Source organism: Juglans regia, chromosome 11 (genome assembly GCF_001411555.2).
Source record: "Juglans regia cultivar Chandler chromosome 11, Walnut 2.0, whole genome shotgun sequence".
NCBI classification, from domain to species: domain Eukaryota; kingdom Viridiplantae; phylum Streptophyta; class Magnoliopsida; order Fagales; family Juglandaceae; genus Juglans; species Juglans regia.
In genome coordinates this window covers 10308909-10326526 of record NC_049911.1, presented here as the reverse complement: position 1 = coordinate 10326526, position 17618 = coordinate 10308909, and the positions used below count along the sequence as shown (strand labels likewise).

The 17618-nt window shown below is 38.2% G+C and overlaps 1 protein-coding gene across 2 annotated transcripts; it reads right to left on the bottom strand.

The window, feature by feature from the left end:
- Nucleotides 1-1829: 1829 nt before the first annotated feature.
- On the bottom strand, nucleotides 1830-12678 carry LOC108980768 (phospholipase D delta-like). 2 transcript variants are annotated; one of them, XM_018951774.2, is made up of 11 exons: nucleotides 12262-12678; nucleotides 11127-12147; nucleotides 10655-10771; nucleotides 9803-9997; nucleotides 6053-6358; nucleotides 5830-5904; nucleotides 5475-5622; nucleotides 4817-4965; nucleotides 4272-4424; nucleotides 2824-3024; nucleotides 1830-2496 (listed from the first exon to the last, which is right to left on the bottom strand). In XM_018951774.2, exons 2-11 carry the CDS (start codon nucleotides 12084-12086, stop codon nucleotides 2200-2202), a joined length of 2601 nt encoding a protein of 866 aa, XP_018807319.1. In that variant the 5' UTR covers nucleotides 12087-12147; nucleotides 12262-12678; the 3' UTR covers nucleotides 1830-2199. The 2 variants fall into 2 exon arrangements, with proteins under 2 accessions (XP_018807319.1, XP_018807318.1); XM_018951773.2 differs by having other exon boundaries at nucleotides 11127-12678.
- Between the last annotated feature and the right edge of the window lie 4940 nt (nucleotides 12679-17618).

Sequence of the window (17618 nt, the reverse complement as noted above, 5' to 3'; positions counted from 1 at the left end):
AAGAATGTTTGAAGATGTAATGGTCTGGACCAACCAAATGTAAAGGTGATGGAACCAAGAAGGCAATTGGTGGAGGCATTGAGGATGGAAGAGGTTGTTAGTTAATTCTATTATTAATCTTACTACAAGTGTCGTTTACATGTATTAATTGTAATAGAGGTAGTAAGTGCTACCATGTCGTTTAGCTGATAAAGGAAAAAGTGAAACGCACGTTTTGATGTAAATATGAAACGGTGTCACATGACACATTCTGTAACTATAAAAATAGACACGAAGTATATTCATAAAGCTGATTTCCCTCTTTGATCTCTCCCTCCTTATTTCTTACGTAATCTTCTTCATCTTCTTACTTTCTTTATTCCATAAGATTATATATAGAATTGGGTCTATTACAGTTGGTATCAGAGCAGGGACCACGTCACGGGTTCAAGTCACAGAGGGGGCGACCTATAGGCTAGATTAAAATGTTTTGGTACTATGTATGGGCATAGTGTTAAGTCATTGAATACTGTTATATGAGTGAAGCCGCCAAAATGGAAAGGGCTACCACCGGGTTAGTGTCAATATAGAGGGCCGTCGTGGACATCAGATTCAGAAGCGTGGTGAAATGTTATAATCCCAAGGGTTAATACCACATTCCATGCCTCTACTAAAACCACTCCATATGAGACTGTTTATGGAGTGTCACCCACTAAGCTGCAAGATTATATTACAGGCTTTTCACCTAATGAAGCAGTTGAAGAAATTTAAAAAACTCGAGAATAGATTTTCGACACTTTGAGAAGTAATTTGGTGCTGACTCAAGAAAGAATGAAGACTCAATTTGACAAGAGACATACTGAGAGGTCTTTTGCTGTAGGGAATTTGGAGTTTTTACGGCTCCAACCATACAGACAAAAGTCTTTGGCAGTTAGAAAGAATATGAAGCTCTCCCCAAAATTTTATGGTCTTTTTCAAGTTTTGGAAAAGATTGGCCAGGTTACTTACAGATTACAATTACCACCACAGTCTCAACTACATCTTGTTTAAAGAGAAAAGTTGGACAACATGTCTCCCCTCTCAACCTTACCTCCCGTTGGTAGTCATGGAGAGTTGGTGCTTGAACTTCAAGCTATTCTACAAAGGCTCACCTGAAAGTACAACATTAAAGCCTTAGTTGAAGTTTTAGTACACTAGTAGGAACTGATCTTAAACTCGCCACTTGGGAGCCATGCTAGCAGTTGAAACAACACTATCCTCACTTTGTGGGCAAGGTGCTTTGAAAGGGAGGGGTGTGTAATGGTCTGAACCAACCAGATGTGTAAGGGTGATGGAACTAGGAAGGCAATTGGTGAAGGCATTGAGGATGGAAGAGGCTATTAGTTAATTCTGTTAATAGTCTTACTATAAGTGTCGTTTATATGTATTAATTGTAAGAGAGGTAGTAAGTGCTACAGTATCGTTTAGCTTATAAGGGAACAAGTGAAATGCACATTTTGATGTAAATATGAAACGGTGTCGCATGGCACATTCTATAACTATAAAAACAGACTAATGAAAAAGGGAAGACACGAAGCATATTCATAAAACAGATTTCCCTCTTTGATCTTCTCTCACTCTCAGATTCTCTCCCTCCTTATTTCTTATGTAATCTTCTTCATCTTCCTACTTTCTTCCATAAGATTATATATAGAATTGGGTCCATTACAGAAGATAGAGAGACCCTATATCCTGAATCCCTTATCAAACAAAAATATTCTTGTAATGTAAACAAATTACATCCATGCTTGTAGGAAAATAGAATATTTGACAGATAGGGAAACAATAATAGGTTTTTCAATATGAAATCATTAAGAGAATTTTATTTTTCCATTCATAATGGGCATGATAGCAATTGACATATTCAATAACAAATTTCATAAAAAATATCCCTATTTTCTGTACAGCCAAAGAACCAAACATGCTAACTAACAAGTTCTGATCGTAGTGTCCTCTCCAATTGAGAAGATAGAGAACACGCACTTGTGCATCAACAAATATTCACAACATTTAAACCTTCTCGTGGTGGCATTCAGCATCCGGACAGCATGACAGACAGTGAAGGAGGCACACACACAGCACAAATCGTGATACTTTCAATTTAACATAATAAATATCCTGGGAACATGTCACGGCAACTCTTCCTTAACAATCAAGCATGAACATGACGATGGGAGGTGATTATGTTGTTAGGGTGTCAGGAACGCGAGCGGAATGAGATCCAAGTACTTGTCCACCTACATCAGGGAAATTCTCATGTCCGGGCAGGGGGCCAACCGTCCCATCAGCATCTACATGCATAGGATACTGGAGAAGGTGGCCCTGCAATGGTGTGAATTCTGCAGTTGAATATCTGACCCAGTTCTCTCCAGCAATCTCATTCACTGTCTTCACACATTCCAAACTCTCTGGCTCCTCGAAGCATGTATGCTTCACGGCAAGATGCTCAGACCACAGTGACATTCTGTATCCATAGACCTGCATGTGTGCATAGTCTTAAACCATATTCTGAATACAGGGACAGTGGAGTTCTTGTTAATTGTTAGAGAACCTAAGCAACAAACCTAATGTGAAAACACAGGTCAAATCTTAGAAAAGATTAATCACCATCATCACTCTTCCTCACTCTCACCAGCCCCACCAAATTGGCTGCCAGCCACCCAAAGGAAGAAAAACATCTAATGTGAAACACATCATTTAACTGTCTCATTGTTTCCAGTAACATCCTCCAAGCCCCAAGAAAGAAGCTGAAATGAAAACTTTGGAATAAATTAATAAATGTCAAGCAAGACAAACTTTACAGACCTGACCGCGTGGCTGCTTCTTCCTTCCAGCCCAAGTGTGATGGGGTTGATATGCAGCCATAGCTAACTCTGTGTCCTTTGTACCAGCCATGGATCTCTGGTTAATATTGGCAGATCCCACTATTACGTATTCATCATCAACAATCATTCCCTTGGCATGTACATAAATCATAAACCGCTTGGACTTTTGTGCATCCGAGACCTGAGAAAAGTTTAATTATGGACAAATAAAAACGATTTTCTTGCAAGATATAAAACAAAACTGTATTTCAATGACAAGTTAATACCACAACATATCAGGATGCATAAAATTTAAAATTCTGTGAAACCCCATTGTATCATAGAGAGAAAAACTAAACAAAATTTAAATATAACACATCTGAGGAAAAACAGTAAAATGGAAAATCACATGACAAACAATTTTGAATAGGATTTTTTATTACATGCAATTTGCAATATATGGCAAGATAAAGTGTCGTCCTATTTAATAAAGAAAAGGGCACAATTCCTCTATAGCTAAGAGAAATCAAAATTAGAGACCAACAAGATCATTCCATTGTCAAAATACTACCAAAAATAACAGATAATTCTGAGATTATTTGGTCTTCTAGTAATAAAATAGAGCAAGCCACATTCAAAAACTAGCAGAGACATGTTAAAAGGGCTAAAGTTCTTCGAGAAAAAAAATAAAAATAACTGCAGCACCCTACGCAACTAGGCAGGATTGGCTCAAGAACTTGTAGGGCTGGAGGCCAGGACAACCAGAAAACCCAAAGAGGTCCATTCTTTCCTGTGCTTTTTAGACAAAAGAATTCCATAATTGATACATGTAAATAAAAAACAAACAAGCAAGGGAAGCTATTTGATAACTATTCCTTAGGACAACAGATTGAACATGTATGCTGGCATCATTCAGCTGAGAATAGAATTTCATATTCTGTTTCAGGCCTTAATTTAAGGATATTCTGATAATATCCTTATAACTTTTTTTTTTTATGGCAAGGAATCCCGGAGACTGCAAATGCAACTTGTCTTTTTACCCAATTGAACCCCGGATCTGTGCAGCACGTCCCCATCATAAAAATCAGGTAAATCATCGGCTTTTCACAGATGAGAATGGCCCCTAGATATTTTTTGCACCCAAGGGTTCGAACCTTAGACTTGAGCCAATCACAAGGAGTTACACCTTACTAACATAACAACAGCAGAGTCTTCAATGATACTGGATTATCTCATAGATGAAAGTATTAAAATTCATCTTATTTGTGGGTTGATTTGAGAAAGAAAGGTCGAGGCTCTAAATTTTAGGGGCACTATATTTGAGTGCATAATTAACGTGAATTGTATCTGAAGGCAGCGGATGACAGAAATGAAAATTACAGACCAACTACTTCCAATAATCATGACAATTTAGAGCAACAGAAAAATAGAATTCCTATGGGCTATTACCTTGACACCATTATCACTCGAACTTTCCTCGGGAATGTTTTCCCGATTACCAAGGCAATAGAAATTGAGAAAATCTTGAGGATGCAAGTCCACACTCCCTGTGGCTTTCAGTTCCTTTGCAACTATATAGTACATCATTTGCATTGTTTGGCTCTGCAAGAATAAGTGTGCAAAAGCTAGGACGTGAATTGCATTGCTTCTGTTGTTATCATCTATATTAAATGCTTTTTGTACTTTCCATGTAACATCTTCATATCAAAAACTAAAACCAAGAAGAAAAATAAAGGATAACATGCAGCCTAACCAGGTGAGTCTAATAACTTGGGGAATTGCAATCAGACAGAACCAGGTTGCCAAGAATACAGCCTATTGATCGGTGGCAATGTAAGGGGAGACTACTCTAAGGGCTAGAGAAACAGGTGAACGGTGCAAAAGCGGTTTTTATTGTCAGAATCTACCAACTATCTGTAGCTATCTTGTCTGTCTCAAAACATGTAGCAGTATTTCCAGAGTGTACAGTTCAGAAATTAGATTAAAAAAAATACCTGCCAAAAGAGAATTTCTTGCACAGTTAAAGATTTTGGATCACCCTCAGGCCACATTGGTATGACAATATACACTGCGAATCTCTCATTTGCTCTAATTTTACTTGCAATCTTTAATGCCAACTCCATTGGGATTAGATTATCAACTCCTGCTCACACAATGAAAGTCAAAAACTTGAGAAAATATTCTATTCAACAAATAAGGAAGATATTTGTTGTTCAGGACATGATTTTTATCCAAATATATATATATATATATACAGCAAATAAGAATCACAGAATGCAAAAGCCACAAATAATCTTAAGGAAGAATTGAGAGGACGAGCAAGCCTGTCCTCGTGTTGGTGAAAATTAAGTGCAAATGTCACAAGACTAGTGTCAAATCTAGACAATCTTAATCAATTTTTGTGGATGAATTAGCATGTGGCAGCATTTAATACAGATAGATAATGTGTAAACTAGTCACCTAGGTAAACAGATAGAAAACATAAATATAGAAACTACTTCTCAACATAAACTGCTTGGATTCTGAGATCTCAAGAACATTAGTCTTTAGTAAATATTCCACTAAAAGAGAATTTTGGTCCAAGGATGGAAACAAGACTGTATAGACAACTAAGTAAAACAACAAGGAGTAACAGAAGTTTATAATCCTGACCTGCATTTTCATATGCTGGCCATGCATACGATGATCCAAGAAAATACTGATTTTCAATATATATGAAATGTTTAGCAGATCTGATTGCCTGGATGTATCCTGTTTGAATGCTTTTATCTATAACCAAATTTTTGGAGCAAATAAGGTTCTGCAGTAGAAGAAGGTTAATCTGAAATTAGGGAAGTATAGAATAACGTACAACCAATATAATGGAAGTATAGGTCTCAGTCACAACAAAGAGGTGATGAAAATCTTACCAATACAAATTGTATTTTTGAAATAAAGTGAACAAGGTAGAAAAATATAAATAAGAAAGGGAATGAAAGGGGAAAAAACAAGAAGAAGAAGATCATACACCATCCCGTGCCTTGACAGCATCATTGGTTTTGGGAAATCCTTTCACTGATCCAGAATCAATGGACCGAAGAATCTGCAAAGTCAAAATAAATGCACTGATATTGAATGGAATAATTGGACTGAAAGAGGACTTTTTCATCCTTCTGCCATAGCACCCTTCCTTCCCATCGGGGGGCCAAAAAAGAAGGAATTTTTACTTGAAAGAAACTTGCAAATCAAACCTGAACATGCCAGCGTTCAGGATCATGTTCACTGGAAATCCACAAGCTAGGATCATCTTTCGGAACAGATGCAGTACCATTCTTTACAGCAGATACATCAGGACTTTGTATCCAAGAGATGCGTTCAATTTTTATTAAGGCATCATCACTCCAATGGGTGGCAACCTTTTTTAGTAGTCCAAACTCTTTCCATCTCGTTGCTTTCCTCCAACGCTGCTCAAAGTTTATAAGAACATCGTATGCAGCAGGCCCGTCAACTCTGCTGTGCAGGTCATGCCATGGTTGCCTAGGAGCCTTAGTTCCAGGCTATTCGCAGAAAACATGGGGGGAAAGCACAAGGACATAAAAAAGAAACAATTGTTTCAGCATTAGTGCTAGTTGAACAAGCGATCCATATAAAATACACAAGTAGACTGTAGAATGCAGCCTAAGAAATCATTAAATCAAGGACAATTCGATTTCACACTTGATAAACTTTAAAGAATATGATAAGAAACAAAATTCTCAGTTGCATACTGGTATTTAGTACAAAGATAGTTGACAACAGATAAAAGAGAAATAGCAGCACTGGAGCTAGAACAGACCCGAGTTAATAATTAACCTACATAAACTTTATTCACCTAAAACTTCTACCCACAGAATCACAGCTATGATATATATTGTTGAAATGTCACAGTGCTGTCAATTGGAAGAACAATATGAATATAACTTTTAAGTGCACTAGAAAAAATTGATAAATAGTGCCAAGTATTCTTCTCTTTTTTCGGATAAGACAAAATCTCATGAATAGAAATTCTGCTTTTGTAGCATCTCTGTACAAATGATAATGGACAACACAAGGAAGCTAATTAATACCTTCATAATCCTGCAGAAAACTACGTAGCCAGAAGCCTCAAATTCCAAAGAAGATGCTAAGTCCATTGTATTATATTCCAGGAATTCCCCAGGCCTATGGTGTCATAGGACCACGAGGGAATCCCATAGCAACATGATTCTACCCTGAATTAAGACGGACTCAAGTGAAGCAATATGGTAGAATGCCTAGCCAAAAATAAGAGGAAGCACGGGGTGGTGGGGGAGGGGGGGAGAGAACGTTATATGTCAAGAACTGTCACAAAGAAACTATAGATGCCTTCTCTTGCCTGAAAGAAATGATGAAAAGAAAAATATACAATTGTATTAGAAGGTACACAAGATTCTGCGGGATCTCTTGTGGACTGAATCAGATATGAGTTTAAGCTTTATCTAGTCAGCTGGCCAAAGATCTGTACTCCAGTTTCCTCGCAAGGGTTGGGAGTTAAACTTGATGGCATTCAACTGCACCATGCTAGGAAAATGGCTATGGTGCTTTGCCACAGAAGGCGGAGGCCTTATACCATTCAGTGATTGAAGTCAACTATGACAATATCTTTTTTTTTATAAGTAAAAGTCAAGTACGACAATATGTAGGGAGGGTGGTGCTCTGATGATAAAGGCAGATCTTATGGAGTTGGAGTGTGGAAAAACATAAGAAAAGGATGAGATATTTTCTCTACAATTCTGCTACAGGTACCCGCTGTTGGGTACCTGTTGCAGAATCAATGCCACGTCAGCCTTTATATTATTAAAAAAAAGAAGAAAAAGGCACAACTCTGTGTCACTTTGAACAAAGAACTCTGTGTCACTCTCTTCCACTTTAAGGTCTTAGGCAAAATACGCAGAAACAAGAAAAACCCTCCTCCATGGCCGAGGCTAAAAAGTACATCCTCATCGCCGATGGGAGCTTGATCTCAGACTTCAAGATCCTCTTCCCCATCCTCAAAACCAGAAGAACTGCTGTTTTAAAATATGGGTTCATGTTTGCTTTTGTTGTTTTCACTGTTTTTTTAGCCTTCAGTCCCTCGTCCAACTCTGCCTCTCCTTGGTTCATCAACATTTTCGGTGGTAGTAGTACCAATAGCAGTACGGGTTCAGCAAGTCACTCTTACAGATCTCAATTCATCCGCACAACAGCAAGTTGATAACTTTTCTTCTCCTCCACAAAACAGTACCTCTAGATCTAGTAATACCACATCCCAATCTCCTAATCTCACTGAAGAACCTTCCACTGTGAAAAACAATACTCAACGTTCAGTCAATTCTGGTAAGGGTAAACTCCCAAACTCAAATCAATCTAAAACTGTTGCTCCGGTGGCTGGCAATCACAGTGCAAGTCTGCTGGTGAATTCAGCTCCTAATGTGGATAAAGAATCACTTCTTGTGAGAAATCAAACTCAAAGTTCAGAAAATTCTGATAAACTGAAAGTTTTGAAACCAAATGAAAGTCTTGTGAGAATTCCACTTCTTTGCTTTTAGTACTCTGTCTGGTTTTCAATTCATATCCATGGCAGCCATCATGAGTAGATCCTTGATTCCTACCAATTGTTGGTTGAAGAAACACTACCAATGGGGCACGGCTTGGTCAGAAAATAGCGAAGACGGAGAAGATGAGAACCAGTACCCACGAAGAACCTGTCTTCGTATTTTATCTTCGTGGTCTTCTATGGAGAAGCTTGCTCCCGAAGCCAAAGTGCTGCATTCCGTGAGAAGAAAATGCGAAGAAGATGCAAAGAAGAAGATGAGAGGTAGCTGAATTTGAACGAAACGCACCGTTTTATTTTTACACGTGGTTAGACGTGTACGCAGGTGGTACCCCTCCCGAGTGCAAATAGCTTTTTAGTTTTCTCTAACTTTATCATATCCGAGGTGGTGATAGGGCTAAAATCAAATTCTAGCATGACGTTTGGTGTTATGATCAGCCCTCAAAGGTAGTTTTTCTTGAGTTGTCCAAAACTTGTCGGGGAAAGAGGTCTCCACGGTATATTCTTGGCTGCTATCCAACAACATTAAACAATGAAACATCACTTTCATTCAATCAGCACAAGATTGGGAAGTGGAATCGTTTTCTTCATTCTTTAACCATTTGTACCCTATATGGATGGGAGGTGGTGATGAGTAAAGATCTTGTGGGTTTCATCTAAAAAGAGGAAGTTCGAGGTCAGAAATTTTCGTTGTGGCCAGCGGGTACTCCTTTTCCTTGGGCATTTGGTGGAAGAAAGCTCCTTCGCAGGGGTGTTCTTGGTGTGGACAACTACCTTAAGGAAGATTCTAACTACTGACAATTTGAGAAGAAGCCTAGTGATGAACTGGAGCTACATGTGCAAGAAGAATGGGGAGACAATTGATCACCTTCTGCTGCACTGTAATGTAGCTAGAAGAATATGGGGGCTTAGTCTTCCATCTTTTTGGTGTTGAGTGGATGATGCCCCAAACAGAAGTAGTTGTTGGGTTGCTAAAGAAGACAAAATGCATGTCAATGCAACATCGAGTTTTGGCGGTTGGTTCCTTTAGGCGTAATGTGGTGCGTGTGGAAGGAGCGCAATGCTCAAACTTTGAGGATTGTAAGAAGAAATCGGATGAGCACAGATGAGCTTAGATGAGTCAGATCCATGTTGCTAAAAACTCTTTATATCCAGTGGTCACCTAATATGTTTTCTAGTTATATAGATTTTATGTATTTTGTTTTCATAACTCCACTAGTCAAGTGTCCTCTCTTCTATACACCCCCGTGTTGCGCCACTTTGCGCTTTTAATGAAATTGACTGGCTAATAGAAAAAAAAGGTACAAAGACTAATAGATGCTACAAAACCTTGATTACATTCAAATGATATCGTGATGCAAATACAGTAGTTAGAACATTCTATAAACAGACTGTTTTGCTAGAAACTTACAGCAAATGTAGGATTGTGGAAGTCATCACGAAATATAGTGTCAAGATTACGAAATAGTCGGTGCTCAGGTGTATCATAGCGACCATCACAAAGATCTATCCCTCCCAAAAATGCAGTTATCTTACGATTATTACCGCTTGCTTGTGTGTCAACAAGGACGCATTTCTGATGGTGTGTAAAAAGGGTTCCGACAACCTGTATAGAACCATCACATAAGCAACTTCAACAAGTTATTCAGATTAAAAGAAGGCAAATGGCATTATAAAGATCAAAGATACCAAAATATAGAGTATTAATGAAATTTTATTAGTAAAAATTAGATACCTCGAATACACAAGTATAAAAAAAATTGTTCACCTAAAAAATGGAAAATGCTACATGCTATACTTGCAGCTTAATATAATCTCGCCATGCTGACATCATATTGCCCATCAACCATTGAATTTTTTTTCTTTTTCTAAAAGAAAAAAAAAGTTATGATGCGATGGCTGATGAGCAGTGCCCCATGAGCACAATGGAATAGGAGTAGGGTGAATGTGTAGTATATATAGATTAACTTCCTTAACAGATTAACTTCCTAAAGAATACATTCTATGCGAAGTTATTACATAAACAAGGATTCAAGAACCAATACAAATAAAATTATGACTAAGCCAGACAATGAGACTAGTAATAAATGTTGAAAATAGACAAATACCACAACAAATTAAATAATTTAAAAAAGACAGTCACAATGAAAGAGAGGAAAAAAATAGACAATCTCCGAAAATCAACGGGAAAGATTTTTTTTTTTTGTTAAGTAAGAAAAAATAACGGGAAAGTTTTACTAGATAATATTGAAACAAAGCTCGCCTTCTGCTTGATAATGCCCGTCTTACTGCTGGCGTAGCGAGGTGACAGCACACACGAGACCGATGAATGCTTGAAGAATTTCTTGGTCTCTTCATCATGCGTCGCCATCACTCCTGGCTGCAAACAATGCCAATTTCACATTACAACTCAAGAATCGCCTAGATTTCTCAATGCAAAAAGATTGAAGGTAACATCAATGGACCTCGTGATCATCTTTAGGATTGATTGTTCAATACAAATACGAATATTGTACTAATATCATCAAATACAGAAACCCATTACCATGAATTGGACAATTCATGGAACACTTCACTTGTCTGCTCATCCAAAGATGATAAAAGAACAATATCTATCTGAACCATTAACAGTAAGAACTAAGGTTTTCAAATCACTGCCTGAAAAATTATCCAAAAAATGGAGAGGATGGGATCCTATCAGAGTCCAATTACGAAATGCACGACATCACACGCACCGTTCGGATAAAGAGCTTGTCGTGGGAGGTCTTATCGTCCCAAACCAACAACAAAACCCGCACGCCCTCTTCGGACTTGTACTTGAGCAGCTCACCGAGTGTTAAATCCCCACCGCGGGGCAACGAGCGGGTCGGCTCCCGAATCAGCTTCACCTTGTGGTAAATGGACCAGCCAACGACGTAAATCAAATGGTGAGCCTCAGTGATAGCATGGCATATATCCTCCCAGCATGTCTCTTGCTTGAAAGGCTTCGCTTCCTCCAATTCTATCTCCGGCAACAAGTTTAACGGCATGTGCGCGTCTTGGTACAACGTCACGTGGCATCCTTTCCTCAGCGGGAAGTATGTGTGCCTCACGCCCTTGTGTTCGGGATCGCCCGCGATGCCATGTTGGTACAACGGGTTTTTCTCGGACGGGGTGAACTTCAACTCGAGGTTGAGAGCAGTCTCCGGCTTCGGCGGCTTCCCGTAGGCATTCAATATTGGGAACCAGCCGGAGATGAGCTCGCCGGACTGGATCTTCTGAGCCGGGATATTGACGGTGCCGATGATCTCCGCGCCGAAGATATCGTCATCCTTGACCTGGAACTCCAGGTTGACTACTTGGTGCGCCAGTGGAATGTGGAAACGCTCGTTCCACTGGGGATCCTGGGAGTTCTTGAGGACACGCGTGCGGGCCAAGGTGACTTGTGGAACCGTCACCTTGACGTAAGGGTCGCTGGTAATGATCTTGCGGTGGTGGTGGATCTGGTGGCCGTCACCACCACGGTCACCACCACGGTCATCGGGATTTTTGGTGGTCTTTTCAGGCATTTTAATAGTGTCACAGACGGTTAAGCAGCGGCGGAGATGCTGTACCACGACGTCCATGTTCGGCAAGCGCCGGGCCTCGATGATTGTCAGGTCGAGGTCACCGTGGAGCCACGTCATCAACTCCTGGTCTGAACGGCGCTCCGCCATGGAGATGCAGAGGTAAGAACAACGGCGGCGATCACAGTACCAACTGCCGTACTTAATCCAACTGGTAAAGCATGAGAAACAGAGGGAAAGCTAATCTAAGCCAAGCCAGGCAAGGAAGAGAGAAATTAAAGTGAAGGGGAAAGAATTACAAAGAAGGAATACAAAGAACACTGACAAAGGAAAAAGGATCTGGTCTCTTGCTTGCTGCAGAGAGTTCCGGCCTCGTGGGGATGTGGGGATCAGTTACAAAATTCAATCCTTAATTAAAAAAAGTAGTAGAAATGGAGGGTTTTAAAGCTGAAGAAGATTTGGAATGGATGTTGTTTGTGTGGGGGAGAGAGGGGAGATTAATGGCGATATGAAGATAAGGAGTGAGACAAATCACTACAGAGGGGTTACGCCGTTACGGGTAACCGTTGCAGAAGAGGATATAGACACTCACTGCACGTTACGAAGTGAAAGAGTGCGTGGAAAGCAAACTTGAAAGGACCCCATGACTTTCCTCTCCCCTCTGGTTTGGACCTGTCGGTGAAGGGGAGTGGGTGGCAGTCTGGATAATAATGATACAGGAGACCATAGCCATAGGTGTTGTTTCTACCGTCTCCAAAACCAAAGTTGCTTTCAATCCTTAACCCTACTTAAACATAAATAAAACGGCTCTTTGTCACACCAATCAGAGGGGTTGTTTGGTTTCTCCTTCCTTTTTTGGGGGTGGGTTTTGATTTGGTGCATGTCAAGAGTTACTATTTCGGTGCTCTTCGGTCCTACCCTGAAACGACGTTCTTCTTGTTTGAAAGCAGTAATCAGATTCAGCACATGCATGGTTCTTGGATGAGACTTTCTTGGGATCGGTTGGGCTAATATTAACCAAAAAACAGATTGTCAATAATTAAGAATACATTTGGATTCGCAGCTCATCTCAACTCATCTCACTACTATTCAGCAACTTTAACTCACAAATCTCATTATTATTCACAACTCATCTCATTACTATTTACAATACATCTCAACTTATCTCAATTCATCTCAAGTCATCTTCAAATCCAAATATCTCCAGAGTGACACCTATTATTTCCACCACAGTTATCTTGAACTCGCACCACATCATAAACAAGTTTACCCCCCTTAAGCCCCCGGTCCCACCCCTCATCCCTTCAAAGATCCGGCCCCCCCCTCGATCTCAACCCCCTTCAGAACAACATCGGCCCCCTCGCGATATCAACCCCCTTATCGAAGCTCATCCCCATCGTTTCGGCATCGCATCTCAGGCCCTCGCAAAGCCCTTGAAGCTCAACCCCCTTTGTATCTGCTATAAAGCTCAACCCCTCAAACGTAACCCTCGAACTAAATAAATAGAGCCTTTACAAGTGAAGAAAGTGACGAAAGTGTATCAAGTACCAAGTTTTTTGTATGAGTCATGATTGAACATATTTGGGCCACATGTTTTCATCTTTTAAGTTCTAGCTCCTCATTCTTGTTCAAATCATATCTACTTTTTCTTTTTCTTTATGTTCTACAGTTGAGAGCTGCTACAGGGAAGCCCGTTGCATTGCACGAAACGCACGAATTTGCCGAGGTGGATAAGTAAGGGAAAAGCAAAATAAAAGATAAAACAAAATAACAAGTCAGATTCTTTATACTTTTTGCTTTTCTTCCTCCTATGTATCACTCTTTCATCCTTCCCACCCAGCTTAGCATTACTGTAAGCCGATATCATGGTCGTCCATGAAACAACATTCCTTCCAGGAATTTGGTTAAATAAGGCATGTGCTTTGTCTAAAAGGGAAAATTTGACGTACATATTGAGGAGAATGTTGGTGAGAAAGGTGTTAGGCCGATCAAAGACTACATGCAGCACTTGATTGGTTGAAAAATACACGGGTTTTGAGGGCCCAACGAGCCAAGCAGCACTTGATTAGCTCCGAATAGGTGATAGAATCGGCCCAGATGCCGTTTCTTTGAATGGCGTCTATGGCCTTCATGGCTCTTGGGAGGTCTCGCTGATAGCAGAAGTCGATGAACTCGTCAAACAGAGAGAAGGAGCCTACAGACACATCCTAGGACTCAATGAATGGTTTCAACAAATGAACCATTTGAGTCTTATCTTAGTTAAGGAGAGCACGGAAACTAGGGGAGAGAGCTATTTTTTTTTCTTTAGAATCTCTAAAACTTCAACTTTTAATGGTGCAGGATTGTCGTTCTACACCACAGAGAAAGAATTATCAGAAACATTTTCTCCACATGGTCAGAATTCAGAATCTTTTTCAAATAGTCAGCATACACATTATACACACAAAAAAGCGTAAGGGGGTAAAAGAAGGGAAAGATTGAAGTACCTGAAGGGTCTGATGCAGATGTGGGTGTGAAAAATGCGGCTGATGTCCGTGGGTGAGGAATGAGGATGATTTGAAAAAACATGAGGTTCTGCTTTTGAGAAGGATAAATTGGACATTTCATGTGTTTTATAGGTGTCATGCCTTTCGTGTTTTATAAGTGTGGTGCGATATAGCATTTTTCTCTACAGTTATGTATATTCTGCATAATTCTTTATTTTTCTTTTGCAAACCATTAGGATTTATGCAAATTTGGTGACTATTTATGTGAGGTTTTCTATTTTCAGTGGACTTTTGCCTGTTGGGAGTTCGCCAGTAATCTGACTACCATATTTTTTTAATATATAGATAATTGTAAATTTATTAATAAATTTGTATTTTGTGCTATTGCTGTTGTTTTCTTCATGCAGTCTGGTTGCCTTTGAATCCCAAACATGTCTGCAACACTTTATAGTTTCTATAAAGGAGGCAAAGCTATGCCTTTTCATTTTGTAGGTTATGTTTCGAATTCTCGCGATTTCTATTTTTGCTTGGAATGTAAATATGTCGGTGTCGAACTTAGATGGTTGGCGTCGGATTGAGATTGGGGCGGTTCAAAGAGAGGCAGCGTGGAAAAGAGAGGCAGAGAGGGGTGGTGCAAAGAGAAGAAAGAGAGGAAGACGGAAGAGATGAAGGCTCCATCGTGTCGCCATCAGACTGAGATTGGGGCGGTACAAACAGACGAAAAGAGAAGGGCAAACTCGAAGAGGAAGACGTAAGAGAGGGCTACGAAATCACAATGTATTTCCTCTTGATTCTCTGTGGTATAGCCTATTCAAATTACAGTGTATTTTCTTTCGTGTCAACAGTTGAATAGAGGGCTGCTTTTATGTGATTTACAGCCCGACTACTTAGAAGCGGTTCTCTTCTTCAATTTATCCATATCTCTTATTCTCAATTCGTTATTCTCAATTCGAGAATTTCAAAGAAAATTTTTTGTTCTAACTTCTAAATAATGTGTTGGATTTGGATTATGTCGAGTTAGAATGAAGACATGTATGAGATGCACGTAATCTAGCTTATTTGAATTATTTGGATTGAGAAATACTCTCAATCTATTTCATCTCATCATTACAATTTTCTTAAATTTTCAAAAAGAATATAATAAACAATTCAAATTTTTCAAATTTCAAAACAATAATAATATTAAAAAATAATATTTTAACAATAGTTTATTCAACTTTCAACTTTCATCTAAAATCATCTCCTTGAAAATATCAAAACTCTCAACGACCATATGCTAATATGAATTTCACGTTGAATTGAGGTGTCAAAAAACTTTATGTCATATGCAAATAAGTCAATGAGGAAAAAAAAAAGTCGTTGAGCTAATAATGAGAGATATTTGGACTAAATGCTTTAATTTATTACCATGTAAAAAATGTATGATGTTTTAAGTTTTGTGATAGTACTTGTCGGTATGCCAAAAATATGCTTGGTTCAATTAAGTTTGTGAATTACGAATTTATAGATGCACAAGACATATCTCAAGAGTATGTTTGAATATATTCGAGAAGAAAAAAAATTCTATTTGGATTTTTTTTTTTTTATATATATATACACCAAACAATTTGCTTATGTATAATCTAGAAATATCAGCTTACATTTAAAAAAAAAAAAAAAAAATACGAACCCATCAATACTCAATTTTTTGTGAATCTTATAAAGTAAAGAAGCCGAAGGGCGGTGATAGTTTTAATGACCTAGTGCTACAATCACAAATAGATTTCACAAAAGTCATTTATTTGAGCGTTTTACCTAATTGTGGATTGGGATGTAGGGGTGGATGGATGCCTATAATTAACCCCAATGGTAGAAGAAGCCCCATTTTTTTTGACAAAACAAACGTGGAAATATAGATGAAACGGCAACATCACAATCGATGGCAACGAGGTGAATGGGGTTCACTTTTTATGCTCTCTTTTAACATAACTCCAGTGGAAATAGGTGAAATGGCAACATCACAATCCATTGAGACGAGGTGGTGGGGTTCACTTTTATGGTCCAATTGCCCAAGATGATGGATGCTGCTTCCTAGTGTCGTCTTTTCTTCGAATTTTCCTTTAAAGAAGTATATAACATTTAAAAAATAAATAAATAAATGTATTCTACTGACAAAATTATGTATTCTACCGATATGATTTGTCATGATTTGATTTGATATAATATTTATGATTCAATTATCTCCCAAATCAAATCTGGTTGTATCAATAATATGAAAATATGTCCTTCACATCGACTTACAAATGAGACTCATTGAAAGAAGATATGGGCTTGAAATGTTATAAAGTGGAAGTTGAAGCCCTAGGGCTGCAAATGAACAGAGCAATTCATGAACAGCTCAAGCTCAGCTCATGTATATTTGGTTTGAACTCGATTCATTTAATAAATGAGATGTTTGTAAATACTAATATAGGTTAGAATATTAAATGAGCAAAACTCGTATAAACTCGACTCGACTCGATTTAAACTTGTGAACAAAACTTGTATAAACTCAACTTGATTCATTTGTGCTCGTTTTGAAGCTCATAATATGTTTTATGTACGTATGTGTTATATATATTACATGTTAGTTATGTTTTATATACTTCATTATATATTATTAATTTATTTATAATTTATATTATTTAATATATATATATATATGTTATGTTTCCAAAATGTCTATAGGATAATTTGTATAATAATATATCATACAACTACAACTATTGATTTACTATATTATCTACATGTATTAAATAGTTTAGTTTATACATTTATCTTGAGTATTATTATTTTAATTTATAACTATAATTTATTTTTATAAAAAAGTTATACCATAAGAATTTTGAATCAAAATTATTTGATTGAATAGTTAAATGATTTCAGTTTTTTTTCGTAAAATTTTAAATTTTTTTATTAATCAAAAGATAAGATTCAGAAATTTCAAAATAAAAAATCGAGTTTGAGCTCGAGTCGTTTATTTATTTTTAGTCAAGCTTGAGTCGAATTCGAACAACATAAATGGTTCACGAACCAAGTTCGTACGAGCAAACATGTTAATCGAGTTCGAGTACTCTTGACTCGGTTCGTTTGCAGTCCTAAGTGAAACCAAATAAACCCTCTTTTTCATATGAACCATGTAGTCCAAGCCCAATGGTTTAGAATAGTACTATTAGCC